Source organism: Geotrypetes seraphini, chromosome 6 (assembly GCF_902459505.1).
Source record: "Geotrypetes seraphini chromosome 6, aGeoSer1.1, whole genome shotgun sequence".
In the NCBI taxonomy this organism is placed as follows: Eukaryota; Metazoa; Chordata; class Amphibia; order Gymnophiona; family Dermophiidae; genus Geotrypetes; species Geotrypetes seraphini.
Window position 1 is genome coordinate 259,476,133 of NC_047089.1, and position 20,445 is coordinate 259,496,577.

The 20,445-nt window shown below is 40.9% G+C and overlaps 1 protein-coding gene across 6 annotated transcripts in view; it reads left to right on the forward strand.

Annotated features, from left to right (window-relative positions):
• Nucleotides 1-20,445, forward strand: part of GK (glycerol kinase) — a 445,878-nt gene that overhangs the window by 104,425 nt on the left and 321,008 nt on the right. For all 6 annotated transcript variants that reach the window (XM_033948781.1, XM_033948778.1, XM_033948783.1 and 3 more), the window contains exons 4-5: nt 2,073-2,150; nt 19,797-19,876. In XM_033948781.1, the coding sequence (XP_033804672.1) occupies nt 2,073-2,150; nt 19,797-19,876 (158 nt within the window). The remainder of the gene's footprint in view (nt 1-2,072; nt 2,151-19,796; nt 19,877-20,445) is intronic.

Below are 20,445 nucleotides of genomic sequence, written 5' to 3' on the forward strand. Positions count from 1 at the left end.
TCCACTGATCACCTCCGTCATTTCGGAGGGGGTGCCATTCACCACCACCCTTTGAAGCCTACCTCCAAGCCAGTTCCCAACCCATTGCGTCAATGTGTCACCTAATCCTATAAAACTCATCTTGCCCAGCAACCTGCGGTGTGGTACGCTATCGAATGCTTTGCTAAAGTAGTGCTAAAGGTAGTGATAATAATAAAAAATTATTTAAATCCAGCAGTACCTTGCAGTTCAAAATGATTTACATCAAGAGAAGCTATCAAACAACAGCAAAAGTACATACATTAATAGCATGCCTAAAATGCATCTAAAATAGTTTAGAAAAATTTATCATATAAGTACAAGAAGGAAGGGAGAGTTTCAGATAGAGGATTTATTTAGCTACCCCACCAGCCACTGAACAGGTACTATAGTTTTTGGAGAGGACCTTAGCCCAAATTGGGGGTCCCTGGTCTCCAAGGACCTCCTTCCCTCCCATCGTGGTTGTGCCACTGATTAAAGGCCCAATATCTTCCTTTCCCCTCCCCCCCAGGTCCAACTCTTTCTCTCCCTCATTTTCTCTACCTCTGGGCCTGTTATCTCTTCTCTTCCCCTTTAAGTCAACACCTTTTTCCCCTTCCTACTCTCCATCCCCAGGTCCATTAACTCTCTTCTGTTTGTCAGCTTGACCATGTAAGTAAAAAACAAACAAACCTCAAGTTAGCTAAAAGCCTTAGAGAAGACTGTGCAAGGCTTAAGGCTTCTCAATTGTGCTGCTTTTGCACAGAATTGTAACTGACCTGGTTTGCTAAGTTAAGTTATAATTATTTTAACCTGACATCCAGCTTCTCCATTCTCTTGATCCAGAAAATACTGATGAAATAATTGCAATTAATCAGAAACTTGAAATTATAAACAATTGGTTAACCTCTAACAAATTATCCTTAAATATCCAAAAAACCAAAGCTATGCTTTTTTCCTGGAAAAAAGATGCAACCTTAAGAACCTCTTTTGTCTTTAACTCTATCACCATTGAATTAGTTTCTTCAATAAAAATTTTAGGTGTTTTCATTGATGACAAATTATTGTTTCAAAACCATATTAGCAATGTAGTTAAAATATGCTTTTATAAATTACTTTTGATTCGATCTATTTCAAAATTTCTCGAACCCAAATCCATTAACATTAATTCACTCTCTGGTCCTATCCAAAATAGATTACACAAAGAGAAAAACGAAGACTACAAATTATACAAAATACGGCAGTTAAATTGATTTATAATGCCAAAAAATACGATCATGTAACTCCATTACTAATAGATTCCCACTGGCTACCAGTCAGCCATTGGATTACCTTTAAAATTTTGCTCTTAGTATATAAAACCCTATCCTCTAATGAACCACAATTTATTTCAAGAATGCTAATCCCTCACAACATCTCCCGTTCTCTCCGCTCTACGTCGCAAAGCCTTTTAACTGTCCCCTCTTTGAAAATTATAGGCATTAGAAGACACGATATGTTTTCTGTGATGGCCCCATAACTGTGGAATGCTTTACCACAGTACATTAGAGAAGAAAAGCACATAACTTCATTCAAAAAAACATTAAAAACCTATCTTTTTAAAGATGCGTTTAATATTTAACATTGAGGCCTACCACATGAAACTTCAATTCTTCCTCTTGTTTTTCCCTTTTTTGTTCTCTCTTTAACTAAAAAAAAAAATTTGTAACTTCTCCCCGCTATTCCCACACTGCATGTTTGTCCTAGATTAAAAGAGGTGTATTATCATGTTAGTTTTCCACAACCTATGTTTTTATATAGCTGTACATCGCTTAGATAACTGAATAAGCGATTTATCAAATATTAATAAAACTTAATAATAATAATAAAACTATTGGCTGCTTAAGGATATTTGTTTATGTTGATGTATCCTGATATCTTTCAGAGAGCTGAGGTGTGGGCTCTTATCCACATTCCCCTCCCCATGTCCCTTCTAGGAGTAGAATTCCATTTATACATGTGACACTTTCCACATGTTTTTGTGTTCGTTTACATTTCAGCGGGTTTTTTTTTTTCTCTTTTCTTTTCCTTTAAAGCTATTGGTGTCAGTAATCAGAGAGAAACAACTGTAGTCTGGGATAAGACAACTGGAGAACCTCTCTATAATGCCATTGGTAAGTATTGTAAAACAACTGCTTAAACTTTAGGACTTTCTTCTTGCAGGCATGCTGTATAATAAAAATCATATCACATTTTAATTCTTAAAATTGTTATTCCCTAGGGTTCTTTATGTGAAGAAAAGCAGAATTACTTATACGTGGGTGACAATCCAAGCTGTGTTTAGTCGTCTTGACCTCAACACTACTACTACTGCTGCTATTTTTATAGCACTACCAGATGCACACAGTACTGTACATTAAACACGCAAGAGATGGTCCTTGCTTACAATCTAATTATACATACATCATAAGAATAGCCTTACTGGGTCAGACCAATGGTCCATCAAGCCCACATAAAAACCTCCCAGTTTGAAAACTCTTCAAACTTTTCTTTCTTTAAACTCTCCAAAAATGCCAGTGCATACAGCAACACAGTGTAGACCAGTGGTCTCAAACTCAAACCCTTTGCAGGGCCACATTTTGGATTTGTAGGTACTTGGAGGGCCTCAGAAAAAAATAATTAATGTCTTATTAAAGAAATGACAATTTTGCATGAGGTAAAACTCTTTATAGTTTATAAATCTTTCCTTTTGGCTAAGTTTTAATAATAATATTGTAATTTATAGCTAAAGAGACATATCAAGAGACTGTTTTAGTTTACTTTTGTGATTATGATAAACATACCAAGGGCCTCAAAATAGTACCTGGCGGGCCACATGTGGCCCCCGGGCCGCGAGTTTGAGACCACTGGTGTAGACTAATCGTCCTTAAAGCCAACATCAAAAAAATGAAACCACACACTTATTAACTTGCTCTGGCTCTGATCTGTCCTCCATTGATCTTTCACAGGCTGTTATTTAGCAGCATCTCCAACTGCTGATAGACAACAAACAGAGATCCAACAGAGTCATCCTTGTTTGTTTTGGGGTTTTTTTTTCATATCTTTTTCATGAAATTTTCACAACATAACACAGCCAAAGGCAATACAAAATGCAAAAATCAAAGCATTAAGGGATACAAAGCTTCCCCTCCCCCCCCCCCGAAACTCCTTCCCCCCCCATCCCAAACCCGAGAAGTCTATTTCACAAAACAAAACTAGGTAGAGTGTTGTCTCCATTGGAGATATGGGTCCTAAATCTTATGATAAGCTAAAAGTGTATTATGCTTCAATGCAATAAGGTGAGACATTAAATGTAAATTATCCAAACGAGAGTAAACCTTTTGAAGAGGAGGCACCCTGTAAGTACGCCAACACTGCGCCAAAGCAAGTCTCGCAGCTGTAAAATCAAAGGCAGAGTTTGTTTTACTGAGACCCCCTTCTGGGTGATTCTCTGCCTGGGAAAGGACACAGTTTCCGCTGACCATAATGCAGTTCTGCAGGGCAAACCTTTGGGTAGACCTAGAGAGCCAGCTTGCTGTATGTGTTCTGGGCTCTATGTCTATTCCCCTGGGAGCCGGCTCGCCTTCTGAGTTTCTCAGTGGCTTCAGCGCAGGCTGTGGATGCCCTAAGAACTCTTGGGGTATCAGGGTGCCACCTGCATATTTACCCACCCCCGTCACACTTTCAGCTCCCAGCCTTAAGCATCCAGCCAGATTGGATTGTTTATCAAGAAGATAGGTTACTTGAATGGACAAAGAAGCCAGAGACTAATCCCATCTACCATGCCTGCAAGTATCACATCTTCTTTATCAATTAAACTAACCATTGTTTCAAACAGTTTACAAATTATAAACAGAAAGATAATGGAAAATACAGTAGTTTCTATATTTAGAATAAGATTCCATGCTATAAAAGCCTCCTCTCTGCAACATTCTTCTCTTTCTCTCTCGCTCTGGAACCTGAAGCTTGGAACATCACCCTCCCCACCCCCTTCTCTCTCTACCTCTCTCTCTTTTTCTTTGTCCTCATAACACCTATTCAGGAAGCTGTTTTTCTCTCTTATTCACAAGAGCACAGAAGCAGTCTCTGTATTTGTAAAACTTATTTTCTACCATTGTAATGCTTGATGTATCTTTAAATGTACCTGCCTAATTTTCAAGATCCTACATGGATGGTTCTTCATCCCCTAATCCCACTATCCTGGAATTCTTCGAGACCTGACACTACCAGATCCGCCCTGGACCTAATGGAATTCACCTGAGAGTCTTAAAAGAACTGAAGATTGAAATTGGAGAGCTTTTGCAAAAACTTGCCAACCTGTCAATTAGAACTGGACAGTGGCTGCTGCCAGAAGGATGCTGGGCCGTATAAAGAGAGGTGTAGTCAGTAGAAGGAAGAAGGTGTTGATGCCCCTGTACAAGTCATTGGTAAGGCCCCACTTGGAGTATTGTGTTCAGTTTTGGATACCGTATCTGGCGAAAGACGTAAGAAGACTTGAGGCGGTCCAGAGGAGGGCGACGAAAATGATAGGAGGCTTGCGCCAGAAGACGTATGAGGAGAGACTGGAAGCCCTGAATATTTATACTCTAGAGCAGGGGTGTCAAAGTCCCTCCTCGAGGGCCGCAATCCAGTCGGGTTTTCAGGATTTCCCCAATGAATATGCATGAGATCTATTTGCATGCACTGCTTTCATTGTGTGCTAATAGATCTCATGCATATTCATTGGGGAAATCCTGAAAACCCGACTGGACTGCGGCCCTCGAGGAGGGACTTTGACACCCCTGCTCTAGAGGAAAGGAGAAACAGGGGAGATATGATTCAGATGTTCAAATACTTGAAGGGTATTAACGTAGAACAAAATCTTTTCCAGAGAAAGGAAAATGGTAAAACCAGAGGATATAATTTGAGGTTGAGGGATGGTAGATTCAGGGGCAATGTTAGGAAATTCTACTTTACGGAGAGGGTAGTGGATGCCTGGAATGCGCTCCCGAGAGAGGTGGTGGAGAGTAAAACTGTGACTGAGTTCAAAGAAGCGTGGGATGAACACAGAAGATTTAGAATCAGAAAATAATATTAAATATTGAACTAGGCCAGTACTGGGCAGACTTGCACGGTCTGTGTCTGTGTATGGCCGTTTGGTGGAGGATGGGCTGGAGAGGGCTTCAATGGCTGGGAGGGTGTAGATTGACTGGAGTAAGTCTTAACAGAGATTTTAGCAGTTGGAACCCAAGCACAGTACCAGGTAAAGCTTTCGATTCTTGCCCAGAAATAGCTAAGAAGAAAAAATAAAAATATTTAAATTGAATCAGGTTGGGCAGACTGGATGGACCATTCGGGTCTTTATCTGCCGTCATCTATTATGTTACTATGATACCGGACGATTGGAAGATAGCGAATGTCATGCCAATTTTCAAAAAAGGATTAAGAGGAGAACAGGGCAATTGCAGACCTGCGAGTCTTACGTCTGTCCCTGGAAAGATGGTTGAAGCACTGATTAAAGATAGCATAGTCCGGCACTTGGATACACACGACCTGATGAGAGCCAGTCAACATGGCTTCAGGAAAGGGAAATCATGTTTGACGAAATTATTTCAATTTTTTGAGACCGTGAACAAACAAATTGACAGTGGAGAACCGGTGGACATAATATACTTGGACTTCCAGAAAGCGTTTGACAAGGTTCCACATGATAGACTTCTCAGGAAACTATAAAGCCATGGAATAGAGGGAGATATACTAAGATGGATAGGCAAATGGCTGGAGAACAGAAAGCAGAGAGTGGGCATAAATGGGAAGTTCTCAGACTGGGAGAAAGTTACTAGGTATGCCCCAGGGCTCGGTACTTGGGCCCACCTTATTTAATATTTTCATCAATGACCTAAAAGAAAGAACATCCAGTGAGATCATCAAGTTTGCAGACGACACAAAGCTATGCCGGGCAATCAGATCGCAGAAGGATAGCGAGGAACTCCAGAGTGACTTGTGTCAGTTAGAGAAATGGGCAGAGAAATGGCAGATGAAGTTTAATGTGGAAAGTGCAAAGTAATGCATTTAGGCAGAAAGAACAAGGAACACGAGTATAGAATGTCAGGTGCAACTCTGGGTAAGAGCGAACAAGGACCCTGAAACCGTCGGCACAATGTGCGACAGTGGCAAAGAAAGCAAATAGAATGTTAGGCATGATAAAGAAAGGAATCACGAGTAAATCGGAGAAAGTTATAATGCCGCTTTATAGGGCAATGGTCAGACCACACTTGGAATACTGTGTCCAACATTGGTCTCCCAACCTAAAGAAGGATATAAAACTGCTGGAGAGGATGCAGAGATGAGCAACGCAGCTAATAAAAGGTATGGAGAACTTGGAATATGAGGAATGACTTAGACTGGGATTGTTCTTCCTTGAGAAAAGGAGACTGCGAGGGGATATGATCGAGACTTTCTCAATATACTGAAAGGAATCGACAAAATAGAGCAGGAAAAAAAATTATTTACAATGTCCAATGTGACACAGACAAAAGGACATGGACTGAAGCTAAGGGGGGACAAGTCCAGGACAAAAATCAGGAAGTTCTGCTTCATGTATGAGTGGTGGACACCTGGAATGCTCTCCCAGAGGAGGTTATTGCAGAATCCACCATTCTAGGATTTAAAAGCAAACTAGATGCACATCTCCTTACGAGAGGCATAGAGGGATATGGGTAACTAAAATTACGCCAGGTGTACACCTGGCTGGGCCTTCGCGTGTGCGGATCGCCGGACTTGATGGACCGAAGGTCTGAACCGGAGATGGCTGTTCTTATGTTCATACTCAAACTATCTTTTCCCTCGTTAAAAGGAGTAATGTATGCAGGTAAATTAGGGAAATCCCTTTTCTTCAAATTCATTGATCTTTGGAATAACCTCCCTGCCCCGCTGTGAAACCTAGGCTCATTCCAATTATTCCGAAAGCATCTGAAAACGTGGATTTTCTCCAAAACGTAAAGCTATCTATTTAAAATGTAAAGCTAGCTATCCTCTTCATAACCTCTAATTTCTTATGTCCTTCCCTCATTTATTGAATTACCTGTAAACCATGCCGAGCTCTATCTTTATGGAGATGATGCGGTATACAAACTAAAGGTTTAGTTTAGTTTAGTATCTTTATAAATCTTGCTTTTCTGTAATATTAAGCTTATTTCTCTGCACAATATATCTATTCTTTATGCAAGCACTCTTAGTGGTCTTTGTCAGTGATTTTATTTCCTAATGAATCTTCTGCGAGGGTATTGAACCCGGGACCTGGCGGATTGTAAGGTTGCCTCACATAACCCCTCCAAACCTTACATTTTGGGGGGGTCTAACCTTACACTCAAAATTCAAATACCTGAACACCTTAGTTGCATTAGAACGAATAAAATTGATTCTCCTCGTGTTGACCATTGGGCTCAAGTGCATCATACGTTAGCTGATTTACAGTTTTGTGTCTTTAAACAATATTTTCAAAAGAATGGAGGGAACATTACTTACCACGAGCAGCGACTGATTGTCGCATGGGATACAGTGATTCCCCATGGATTGAACAGAGAAATTGAATGGCTAGTTTTCTAGCCATTTTGATTTGATTTTATTACTTTTTCTATTTTTCTCTTTGTTCGTTGAGCCACCGAAGTAGTGTTTGATTGGCCACTTTGTCCAGCTGGACTTTTGACGTCATGATATTCAACACTATTTAATAATAATAATAATAATAACTTTATTCTTCTATACCGCCACAATCTTGCGACTTCTAGGCCGTTTACAATCAAGAGTGCTGGACATTCAGCGAAATACAATAAGTAGATATTCAGAGGAAATACAGAGATCAGAGACTTCAGGAGGCAATAGTATAGAAATACAATTTGCTGAGCAAAAATGTAATATGTACATTTTAGTAGGTAATATCCGATAGGACCTGTTGGGGATAAATCTCGTGATATCTTTTGGCACGTGATATCTTTTGTCGTCATGTTCTATCTGGCGGCTCTGGTCGCTGTTTTTGAGCAGCTGCTCCTGGTTAAATCAGTTTTATCCCAGGACAAGCAGGCAGCCTATTCTCACATATGGGTGACGTCATCCACGGAGCCTGGAGGCGGACAGCTTCGCATACAGACTTGCTTGAAGAACTTTTGAAAGTTTGTGACTGCCACACCATGCATGCGTGAGTGCCTTCCCGCCCAGTGCAGGGCACGCGTCTTCTCAGTTTTCTGCGGAGCCGAAAAGTCCTATTTCAATGCTCTGCGCTAGACTCAGATCTACTTTGTGCCTTCTCTCACTGTGGCTTGTGTTCTTTTTAAGACAGGGTTGCTGTGTTATTTGTGAGTTTTTATTTTTACTTTAAAAAAAAAAAATGTTTTTTTCTTTATTTTCTTTGTGTCTTTGCGGGGTCTGCCTCATGGCCCCTGCAGGCTTCGATTTCGCCACAGCTATTTTTCAGTCTATGTCCCGGCCAGTTAGAGGTTCAAGGGCTGTGTGCCCGCTGTGTTACCCTTCAACCTCGACATTAAACATTGAGTTCAGGTGACCCCGGTCTTGACCTCACCTCCGGTCAAGTCGTCTACGGGGCTCCTGCCTTCTACCTCGATTAATCAAACCTTCCTCGTTTGGGAGGTTACCTCGTCTTCGAGCAAATCTGCTCAGTCTTCTCCTGAGGAGCCGCTTTCCTCACTGTCTTCCTCAGGTCAGGTAGCGCAGCAGTCTGTTCCAGTAGTGGTTCTGAAGCATGTCTCCAAATCGAAGCCTCCTCTTCCTCGGAGACTATAGCCATATCAAATAGAAATATAGAAACATAGAAATAGATGGCAGATAAGGGCCACGGCCCATCTAGTCTGCCCACCGTAATGACCCTCCCCCACCTAACTCAGTGTACCAGATCAAGTCTTGGTTTCACATTTGCAGTCTATGATCCAGATCATTATGCCTCAGAAGTTTGGTAATATACTTGCCAAACCATACTCTTGCCTCAACTCTGGTTCCTGCAGCCCATTCTCAGCACTCGGCAGTATCACAAGGAGCCGAGTCCTTGGCAGTGCCTCGAGCTCAACCTCTACACTCTATGCAATGAGTCGAGTCTTTGCGAGTGTCTTGCCTGGAGCCTATGCACTCTATACAAGGAGTTGAGTCCTTGGGAGTGCCTCACTATCCACTCAATGCAAGGAGTCGAGTCTTTGTGAGTGTCTCGTCTGGAGCTTAAGCACACTATTCAAGGAGCTGAGTCCTTGTCAGTGCCTTCCCGAGGCATAGGGCAAAGACTCATCAACTTTCTTCTCAGCGAGACCTGCCTGATTTGAGGCACAGTTCTCCACATCAGTCGAGGCATCCATCGAGGCACAGATCCTCTTCTCGAGGCAGGTCTCTTTTCTCAACACTTCGAGACTCTTCGAGGCCTCCAACTATGAAGTCGAGGACACCACCTCCAGAGCCTTATACTTCTTCTGCAAGGGATTCTATCCATTCTCTCAGTGAGTCATCTATACCTGCTTATTCAGACCTCCGGTATCAGTACTCCAGAGAAGCTTCACCTTCGTTCTCTGATTTGCGAGGTGCCTCGAGGTCCCTTCTTCCCCTCGAGGTCGACCTTCCTTGGAGCAGATATCCTTTTCTTCTTTCCTACATCAAATGAGTAAGGACCTCAGTATTACTTTCAACTCTGATTCCAAATACTCTCAGGAATATTTAGAAGAAAGGGGTATGTCTCGTCCTCCTGTGGAGTCTCTCAAATTACCCATCAATAGACTTCTTTCGCAAACCTTCAAGAGAAATCTTGAGATACCTTATTCCATTCCTGCTATACCAGGAAAGCTGGAGTCTCGTTACAGGATGGTCCATTGCAAGGGCTTTGAGAAATCTCAGTTATCCCATCAGTCTCTTCTTATGGAGTCTTCTCTGAAAAAGACCAATCCTGCCAAAATTTGTCACTGTTCCTTCTGGAAGAGAGGGCAGGACCATGGACAAGTTTGGTCGCCGTTTGTATCAAAATTCTCTGATGACAACTAGAGTTTTGAATTACAATTTTGTTTTCATTTCTTATTTCAAGCACTTGGTTGACACCCTGCCTGAATATTTCAAATATATTCCTGAACACCATCTTCCAGGGTTTCAGCAGACAATCACCATCGCATGCATCTCCTTCAATCTTCTTATGATGCATTTGTGTTTTCCTCGAGGGTCGCTGCCTTTTCAGTGGCGATGTGAAGGCTTGCCTGGCTTCACACTATAGACATGGACCCTAATCTTCAAGATCATCTGGCCAACATTCCTTGTCAAGGCAATAAATTGTTTGAGTCTATCGAGGCAGCTATTAAACATTTGTCTGAACATGAAAAATCGTTTGCTTCCATCACTCGCCCTAAGCCTTCTACCTCTAAAGGCTTCAGATCTCTTCCATCTTACCAGAGGCGTTTTCCACAGAAAATAATAATAATAATAACAGTTTATATACTGCAGGACCGTGAAGTTCTATGCGGTTTACAATGATTAGAAATGTTACAGATTGAGTGAATAAACAAAGTTACAGATTGAATGAATAAACAAAGTACAGATTTAGCGACAGGTGGTTCTTGTGCTTGGTTGTTAAGGACTAAGATTGAATAGGTTGGTTTCTTAAGTATTTCAGGAATAGATGTGTTTTCAGGCATTTCCTAAATTCTCCATAGGTAGTAGGCACAAGCAAATTGTTCAAGGACTTTACCCCATAATCCTGCTTGATGTGCGAGAAGATGTTGATGATGACTTTTAAATTTACAACCTCTAACCAGTGGAGAAACGAAGTTCAGGTATGAGCTTCGCTTGTGTCTGTTGGTTGAGAAAAAGAAAAGGTCTGTTATGTATTTAGGGGTAAGCCATAGAGTACCTTGAAGCAAAAACAACCAAACTTGAATTTCACACGTGCCTCCATCGATAGCTAGTGTAAAAGTCGATAGGAAGGTTTCACATGATCAAACTTCTTCAGTCCACAAAGTAGTCAAACGCTGTATTTTGAACTAGTTGCAATCGCCGCATGTACTTCTGAGAGTGCCAAGTAGGCGATGTTACAATAATCGAGTTGACTCAGAATAAGGGATTGTACTAGAATTCGAAATGATGAGGCATCAAAGTAAGCTCTGATGGACCGAAGTTTCCAGAGGGTGTGAAAGATTTTTCTGATCAAGGAGTCTGCCTGGTCTTTCATGGTCAGGTTTTGGTCCAGTGTTACACCCAATATCTTTATAGTGGGTTGAATTGGATAACTAAGGTTGTTGATGCACATTGGTGCTTTAGTGTCGAGTGGGTATGGCGCTGCTATGAACAGCTCCTTATACACAAGTGCCTCCTAAGAAACAACAGAGGCAGCAGAAACCTCAGACTCGTGTTGCGCCTAAGGATTCTCAGCCTTTTTGACCACCTAATACAGAACATAACCTCCATCATTCTGCCTCTGTCCTCTCCCCTTCCCATTGGTGGTTGTCTCCATCATTTTTACCAACGCTGGGAGATAATTACATCAGCCCTCTGGGTGCTGTCCATCATCAGGGAAGGATCACCGTTGGCTGAGCTATTCAATCTCTCCCTAAGTAAGGGGAAAGTTCCCCTGGACTGGAAATTAGCTAATGTCGTTCCTCTGCATAAAAAGGGTTGCAGGGCAGAGGCTGCGAATTATAGACCGGTGAGTCTCACATCAATAGTGTGCAAACTCATGGAAACACTAATTAAAAGCAAATTGGACACGATCTTGAATGAAGGGAATCTTCGGGATCCCAGTCAGCATGGATTCACCAAGGGTAGGTCCTGCCAATCCAATCTCATCAGCTTCTTTGACTGGGTAACAAGAAAGTTGGACTTGGGAGAGTCTTTGGACGTCGTGTACCTGGACTTCAGTAAAGCTTTTGACAGTGTCCCACACCGCAGGCTGCTAAGCAAGATGGAATCGATGGGGTTAGGAGAGACACTAACTGCATGGGTCAATGATTGGCTGAGTGGCAGACTTCAGAGGGTGGTGGTTAATGGTACCCTCTCTAAAACATCGGAGGTGACCAGTGGAGTGCCGCAGGGCTCGGTCCTGGGTCCACTCCTTTTATAAAGTTAAAGCTAAACAAAACTTTTACTCTAGGAAAATTGATAAAGCAAAAAATAGCTCAGAATTATTTTCTATTATCAAACCTATTACCCCAGAGTCTAAAGATAATAAAAACAACTCAGACCCTGTTCCCAAAGCACAAGATCTGGCCGACTACTTCTGCGAAAAAATTGTTCATATACGTAAAACTTTTGCTACAGACAAATTAGATGAGACTTTAGATAATAACATTAATCATACTATACCATTTTCCAAATGTACAAACTTTAAAATCCCATCTTTAAAAGACATAGATGGAGTATTTCAAAGAATTAAACTAAAAAGCTCACGCTTTGAATTAATCCACCCATTGTACTTGAAAAAAATTTTTGTTTGTTTCGGCCCTTTTATTCACTCACTCATTAAAAATAGCTTTCTTACAGCTACTGTTCCTACTAACTGGAAAAAAGCTATAGTTGTACCAATTCTGAAAAAACACAATCTCAAGCGTGATGACGTATCGAATTATCGCCCGATCTCTAATTTACCTTTTTTAGAAAAATTAACTGAAAAACTGGTCTTTGAACAGCTTTCTGATTTCATTGAATCAACTAACGTTCTACACTCCAATCAAACGGGATTCCGCAAACATCGTAACACAGAATATTCATTGTTAGGCCTCATAAATAATATCCATTACCATCTAGACCATCACAAATCGGTTTCCCTTTTTTCTTAGACTTATCTGCGGCCTTTGATACTATCGATCACGTTCTTTTACTCAATCGCCTGGAATCTTTTGGTATCAGTGGAAATGTTCTATCCTGGTTTCATCTTTTCTTTCTAATCGATCTTCTAAGGTTAAAGTTAAAGATGATTATTCTACTTCTTATTCCTCATCTTTTGGTATACCTCAGGGTTCTATTCTCTCTCCTGTTTTGTTTAACATTTTCCTTTCTCCTTTGCTTACTATTTGTCAATCACTGGGTTTTATTTCATTCCCTTATGCTGATGACATTCAACTTCTTCATCCACTGGATCCCGAAAATGAAGAAGAAATCAAAACAATTAATTTCAAATTGGACACAATAAAAAACTGGCTTAGCCTTAATAAACTGTCTTTAAACATACAGAAAACCCAAACTATGCTTTTCACTTGGAGAAAAGATATTACCCTAAGATCTTCATTTGTAATTGACAACATTCCAATTAATTTAGTATCTGAGCTAAAAATTTTAGGTGTTATCATTGACACCAACTTTACTTTTCATAATCATATCAGTCAAATTGTTAAATCTAGTTTTATAAACTTCGACTGATACGCTCCGTTTCGGCTTTTCTAGAACCAAAATCTATCAATATACTTATTCATTCTTTGATTATGTCTAGATTAGATTACTGCAATTCTCTGTTATTTAACGTAACACAAAAAGAAAAGAAGAGACTTCAAATAATACAAAACACAGCAGTAAAACTCATCTATAAAGTCCAAAAATATGATCACGTTACACCTTTTTTAATCAAATCACATTGCCTACCTATTAATCACCGAATTACTTTTAAAGTAGCTTTCCTGGTATTTAAAACACTATTATTTAATGAACCGCAGTTTATCTCCAGAATGATCATACCACATCATACATTTCGTTCTCTTCGTTCGTCCTTGCAAGATTTACTATCAATTCCATCTTTAAAAATTGTAGGAACTAGGAGGAATGAAATGTTTTCTGTTATAGCCCCTCAAACCTGGAATGCCTTGCCACTTTTTATTAAAAAAGAAAAAGACCTTATCTCTTTTAAAAAACTCTTTAAAACTTTTTTATTCAATGATGCTTTTAATGATTAATCGACTAAACCATTCTTATTTTATTTCTATTATTATTATTATTATTTTATTTATTTATTTATTTTCTTTCTCTTCTCCTTCCCCTTCCCTGTGTGTTTTACCCTTTTTATGTTTTGTTTTGTTTTTTTTCCTAGTTAGTCTATTGTAACTTTTTTACCCTTTTTTCCCTCTATATCATGTCTGTCACTAAGTCTCAACATTTTAGAATACCTTTCATAAATTTTGACTTTTTAATGTTTTGTCCTAATATTTGATTCTTAAAATGTTGTTTTATTTTAATTGTCCTAACAAATTTTGTCTCTTAAAATGTTGTTTTAAAAATTGTCTCAAAACTTGTATGTTTCCCTACACTGTTTTTTTAATATATTGTTCATCGCTTAGAATGTTTTAAATAGGCGATTTATCAAATAAAAATGAACTTGAACTTGAACATATTCATAAGGGATCTGACTCAAAGGCTTCAAGGTAAAATAACACTATTCGCTGATGATGCCAAACTATGTAATATAGTAAGTGAATGCAGTTTACAGAATTATATGGTACAGGACCTACTTAAATTGGAAAGTTGGTCCTCAACCTGGCAGCTAGGCTTCAATGCTAAGAAATGTAAGGTCATGCACCTTGGAAGCGGAAATCCATGCAGGACGCACTTTTTGAATGGAGAAACTTTAACTAGGACTTCAGCAGAACGAGATTTAGGAGTAATCATCAGTGCAGACATGAAAACTGCCAATCAAGTGGAGAAGGCTTCATCTAAGGCAAGGCAGATATTGGGTTGTATCAATAGAAGTTTCGTCAGCCGAAAGCCTGAAGTCATAATGCCGTTGTACAGGGCCATGGTGAGACCTCATTTGGAGTACTGTGTGCAATTCTGGAGGCCACATTACAGTAAAGATATGCGCAGAATTGAATCGGTTCAGTGGACGGCCACCAGGATGATCTCGGGGCTCAAGGGTCTCTCGTATGAAGAGAGACTGAACAAATTGCAACTCTACACTCTCGAGGAACGTAGGGAGAGGGGAGACATGATCAAAACATTTAAGTACCTCACGGGACGTGTCGAAGTGGAAGATGATATTTTCTTTCTCAAGGGACCCTCGGCCACAAGAGGGTACCTGCTCAAACTCAGGGGCAAAAAATTTCATGGCGCCACCAGAAAGTATTTCTTCACAGAGAGAGTGGTTGATCATTGGAACAAGCTTCCAGTGCAGGTAATCGAGGCAGACAGCTTGCCAGACTTTAAGAATAAATGGGATACCCATGTGGAATCCCTACGAGGGTCAAGATAAGAAAATTGGGTCATTAGGGCATAGACAGGGGATGGGTAAGCAGAGTGGGCAGACTTGATGGGCTGTAGCCCTTTTCTGCCGCCATCTTCTATGTTTCTATGATATTCTCTTCATTTCATCCAGGTTCCTCCAGATCTGCCTCCAAAAGAGTATCCTTCCAATCCATCCCAGATTGCCCTTCTTCTTCAGGAAGCTCAAGCTCTGCTTCGTCTCCATGCCTTCGAGGAAATTCCCCCAGAACAGCAGAGCAGGGGTTTTTACTCCCGTTATTTCCTGGTTCCAAAGAAGACGAGCGATCTGCGACTCTCAACAAATTTCTTGTCGGAGAGAAATTTTGGATGCTGTCTCTAGCATCTTTATACCCCATTCTAGATCAGAACGATTGGTTATGTTCTCTAGATCTCAAAGAGGCTTACACTCATAGAAACATAGAAAGATGACGGCAGAAAAGGGCTATAGCCCATCAAGTCTGCCCACTCTACTGTCCCTCCCCATTAAGTCAGAGTGATGCTCGACCCACGTAGAGATCCCACGTAGATGTCCCATTTATTCTTAAAGTCAAGCACGCTAGTGGCCTTGATCACCTGCACCGGTAGTTTGTTCCAGTGATCCACCACCCTTTCTGTAAAGAAATATTTCCTGGTGTCACCACCAAATCTCCCTCCTCTGAGTTTGAGCGGGTGCCCCCTTGTGACTGAAGGTCCCTTAGGAAAGAATATGTCGTTTTCCACCTCGACACGACCTGTGACGTACTTAATTGTCTCAATCATGTCACCCCTCTCCCTGGGCTCTTCTAGAGAGTAGAGCTGCAACTTGCCCAGTCTTTCCTCGTATGAGAGACCCTTGAGTCCGGAGACCATCCTAATGGCCATTCGCTGGACCCATTCATCCATCTTCTCGACAGTTCCTCAGATTTTGTGTGGGGAATCTGCATTTTCAGTAGAGTGCTACCTTTCGGCCTGGCTTCATCTCCAAGAGTGTTCACCAAGTGCCTAGTTGTAGTAGCAGCAGCTCTGTGAAACAATGGGCTCCAGGTGTTCCTGTACCTGGATGACTGGCTCATCAAGGATTCACCATCTCAAGAGGTTCTTATAGCAACCCAACGGACTACGTGGTTCCTATAAAGCCTGGGGTTCGATATCAACTTTCCCAAATCCCAGCTACAGCCCTATCAGACTTTGCAGTTCATCGGAGCAGTTCTGGACACTGTCCGACTCGGAGCATTCCTTCCTCAACAACATCAGGATGCTCTCATTCAACTCTACCACAAATTGTCTTCCTTGACTACAATTTCAGCAAGACACATGATGGTTCTCCTAGATTCACGTGACTCCTTTGGCCAGACTTCACCTCAGAATCCCTCAGTGGACCCTGGCATTTCAGTGGGCGCAGGCTTGCGACCCACTCTCTCAACACATCAGAGTGAGGCCTTCGTTGAGACAGTCTCTCCACTGGTGGATGCTCCCTTCAATCTCTCCAGAGGTTTACTGTTTCAAATGCCCCCTCATCAGAAGGTCCTTACGACAGATTCTTTGACTTACGTTTGGGGGGGGCTCATCTCGATGGACTCTATACTCAAGGCCATTGGTCCAGCAAAGATCATCAGTGTCACATCAATCTGTTGGAACTCAGAGCGATTTTCAATGCTCTCAAAGCTTTTCAGCATCTTTTCACGACCAGGTAGTCCTCATTCGGATGGACAACCAAGTCACCATATACTATGTCAACAAGCAGGGAGGAACAGGTCTCTTCCTCTTTACCAGGAAGCTCTACAGGTGTGGGATTGGGCAATCCTTCACAACACCTTCCTCAAAGCTGTCTACATTCAAGGAGAGAAAACTGTCTAGCGGACAAATTGAGTCGTCTTCTACAACCTCACAAATGGACACTCAATTCCTCGCCTCTTCATCACATTTTTCTAGTGAGGGACTCTTCAGATAGATCTCTTCGCGTCTCACCACAACAACAAACTGCCTCAGTTCTGCTCCAGGATATACTCTCCTCACCGACTGGAGGCAGATGCTTTTCTACTGGAATGGACAAATCGGTTTCTCTATGCGTTCCCTCCATTCTCTCTCATTCTCAAGACACTTGTCAAACTCAAACAGGAACATGCCACCATGATTCTGATAGCTCCTCGGTGGCCCAGGTAACCTTGGTACTCCCTTCTACTTCAACTTAGCAGCAGGGAGCCACTGCTTCTACCAGTTTTTCCTTTCTGCTTACACAGAGTCAGGGGTCTCTACTTCATCCCAACCTGCAGTCTCTACACCTGACAGCTTGGTACCCCTCAATTTATATCCAGAATGTTAACACCCCATAATACCACGCGACCACTTAGATCATCCACACAGAATCTCATAACTATACCATCCTTGAAAATAATTGGTACCAGAAGATCTGACATGTTTTCCGTAATGGGCCCCCAATAGTGGAACTCATTACCACAATATATTAAAAATGAAAAAGATCCCACCTCCTTTAAAAAATGTCTGAAAACTCATCTTTTTAAAGATGCTTTTAACATTTAAATTTTAGCTTCATTTTTTATACTTAGATTTTTAACTTCCCGTCCCCTTTTGTTCTTCCCCTTTTTTGTTCTTTCTTCGCAATGAAAAAGTTGTAACTTTCCCCCTCTCCTCTCAATTCAAGTTTGTCTTGTTAAATATTTGTCATTTGTCTTCTTGTTCGATATTTGTCATTTGATTAGTCTTGTTTTGTATTTCTATTCTTTTTTTTATAATTTTGTACATGGCTTAGCAAACCGATTAAGCAATTCATCAAATATTAATAAACTTGAACTTAACTGCCACTCTACAGTTTTCTTAATCTGTACAGCACGTTTTAGATGCTTCTAGAAAGCCTACCACTAGACCATGCTACAATCAGAAATGGACTAGATTTTCAGTTTGGTGCACCATTCATCACAAGGAGCCTCAATCTACATCCTTGTCTTCAGTTTTGAATTACCTGTTCCATTTGTCTCATCAGGCCTCAAATCCACATCCATTCGAGTCCATCTCAGTGCAATTGCTGCTTTCCATCAGCCTATCAAAGGGAAACCCCTTTCTGCTCATCCTCTGGTTTCCAGATTTATGAAAGATTTTTTCAATGTCAAATCACCTCTCAAACCGCCTCCAGTGGTTTGAGATCTTAATGTGGTTCTTGCTCAGTTGATGAAGCTTCCTTTCAAACCAATAGATTCGGCTCATGTTCACTATCTCACTTGGAAAGTGGTTTTTCTCATTGCTCACATCTGCTCGCAGGGTCAGCGAGCTACAGCTTTAGTTGCAGACCCACCTTTCACAGTATTCCATCATGACAAGGTGGTCCTCTGTACTCATCCTACATTCTTACCTAAAGTGGTTTCAGAATTTCATCTCAATCAATCCATTGTACTGCCAGCATTTTTTCCAAAGCCTTATTCTCACCCTGGAGAATCAGCTTTTCATACTCTGGACTGTAAGCATGCTTTGGCTTTCTACTTGCAACGCACTCAACCATATAGATTGGCACCTCAACTTTTTGTCTCCTTCGATCCAAACAAATTAGGACACCCGATTTCTAAGCGCACCATCTACAACTGGTTAGCTGCTTGCATCTCTTTCTGCTATGCTCAGGCTGGACTGCATCTACAGAGTTGAGTCACAGCCCAAAAAGTCAGAGCCATGGCGGCATCAGTGGTTTTCCTCGGATCTACTCCTATTGAGAAAATCTGCAAAGTTGCCACTTGGTCCTGGGTTCATACATTCACTTCTCATTATTGTCTGGATACTTTTTCCAGACGGTATGGCCTTTTTGGCCAGGCAGTTTTACAAAATTTATTCTCCTAAGTTGCCAACATTCCCACCATCCCATTTTGGTTAGCTTGGAGGTCACCCATATGTCAAAATAGGCTGCCTGCTTGTCCTGGGATAAATCACAGTTACTTACCGTAACAGGTGTTATCCAGGGACAGCAGGCAGCTATTCTCACAACCCACCCACCTCCCCTGGTTGGCTTCTCTGCTAGCTATCTGAACTGAGGAGACGCGCCCTGTGCTGGGTGGGAAGGCACTTGTGCATGCGCGGTGCGGCTGTAGCGAACTTTCTAAAGTTCTACAAGCAAGTCTGCTTGCGAAGCTGTCCGCATCTGGGCTCCGTGGATGACGTCACCCATATGTGAGAATAGCTGCCTGCTGCCCCTGGATAATACCTGTTATAGTAAGTAACTGTGCTTTCTTTCTGACCTGGTAAGAGTGCCATGAATATGTGTTTTATGAATTATTGAAATTAGTTTTCTGTATATATTTCAAATTTTGGAGCACATTTAATTAAATTGTTTGATATATTGACTTTTGCATATATGGATTTTCTTGTAAAACTTAATAGATTGATTACCACATGTTATGGAATCCATAGTAGAGTAATAGAAGATTATCCAGGTAAGAACCTAATCTTTTATTTGTACTTGTTCTGGGCTTTCTTGTATGTTTCTCTGTCATGTTTTGTGAATATCCGTCATAAAATTTGTATTTAGGTTGTTGACATTTGTATTTTGAATGATATGTTAAAAATAAAACCCTTTTCATGACAATATTTTGATTTTTGTGTTGCAGTATGGCTTGACCTAAGAACTCAATCTACTGTTGAAAGGCTTCTGAAACAAATTCCAGGAAAGAACAAAAATGTTTTTAAGGTAGAGAATATTTCAGCATCACTTGATGTTTGGAGCATCTCAATAAATACTTATATTTTTCTTTTGTGAACCTCATCAACCACACATTGTACATATGAAAGTATGTCCTATTTAATTTTTTCCAGCTAATATAAAGGATCTTATCCATATATACAGATTTGTGAGCATAAGCAACCATTTTCAGAACAGGGGGAGAGCATAAATGAGCCACTTAGACAATGTTTTCTGCCTCCTTTTTATCCTTTTACATTATTCCCTGATGCAGCTGAGCAAAACACTGGCTAATGCTAGTGTCTATGACTTAGAAGAAACTGGCAATCATTACTACAGAAGCCAAATAATTCTGTATTATATAAACAAGAGCTTTTTATGGGCATTATTATGTATAAGACAATAAAGAAAATTCTAAAGAAGTGGGATAAGCATGGGGAGCATGGCTCATGGAATGCTTTCCAACACTTCTACATAGAAACAGAGAAAAATGAAGGTAGATAAAGACTGCATGGCCTATCTAGTCTGCTTAACCCTGCCATCTACGTACTATCCCCTCCTTTTCCTTAGAGATCCAG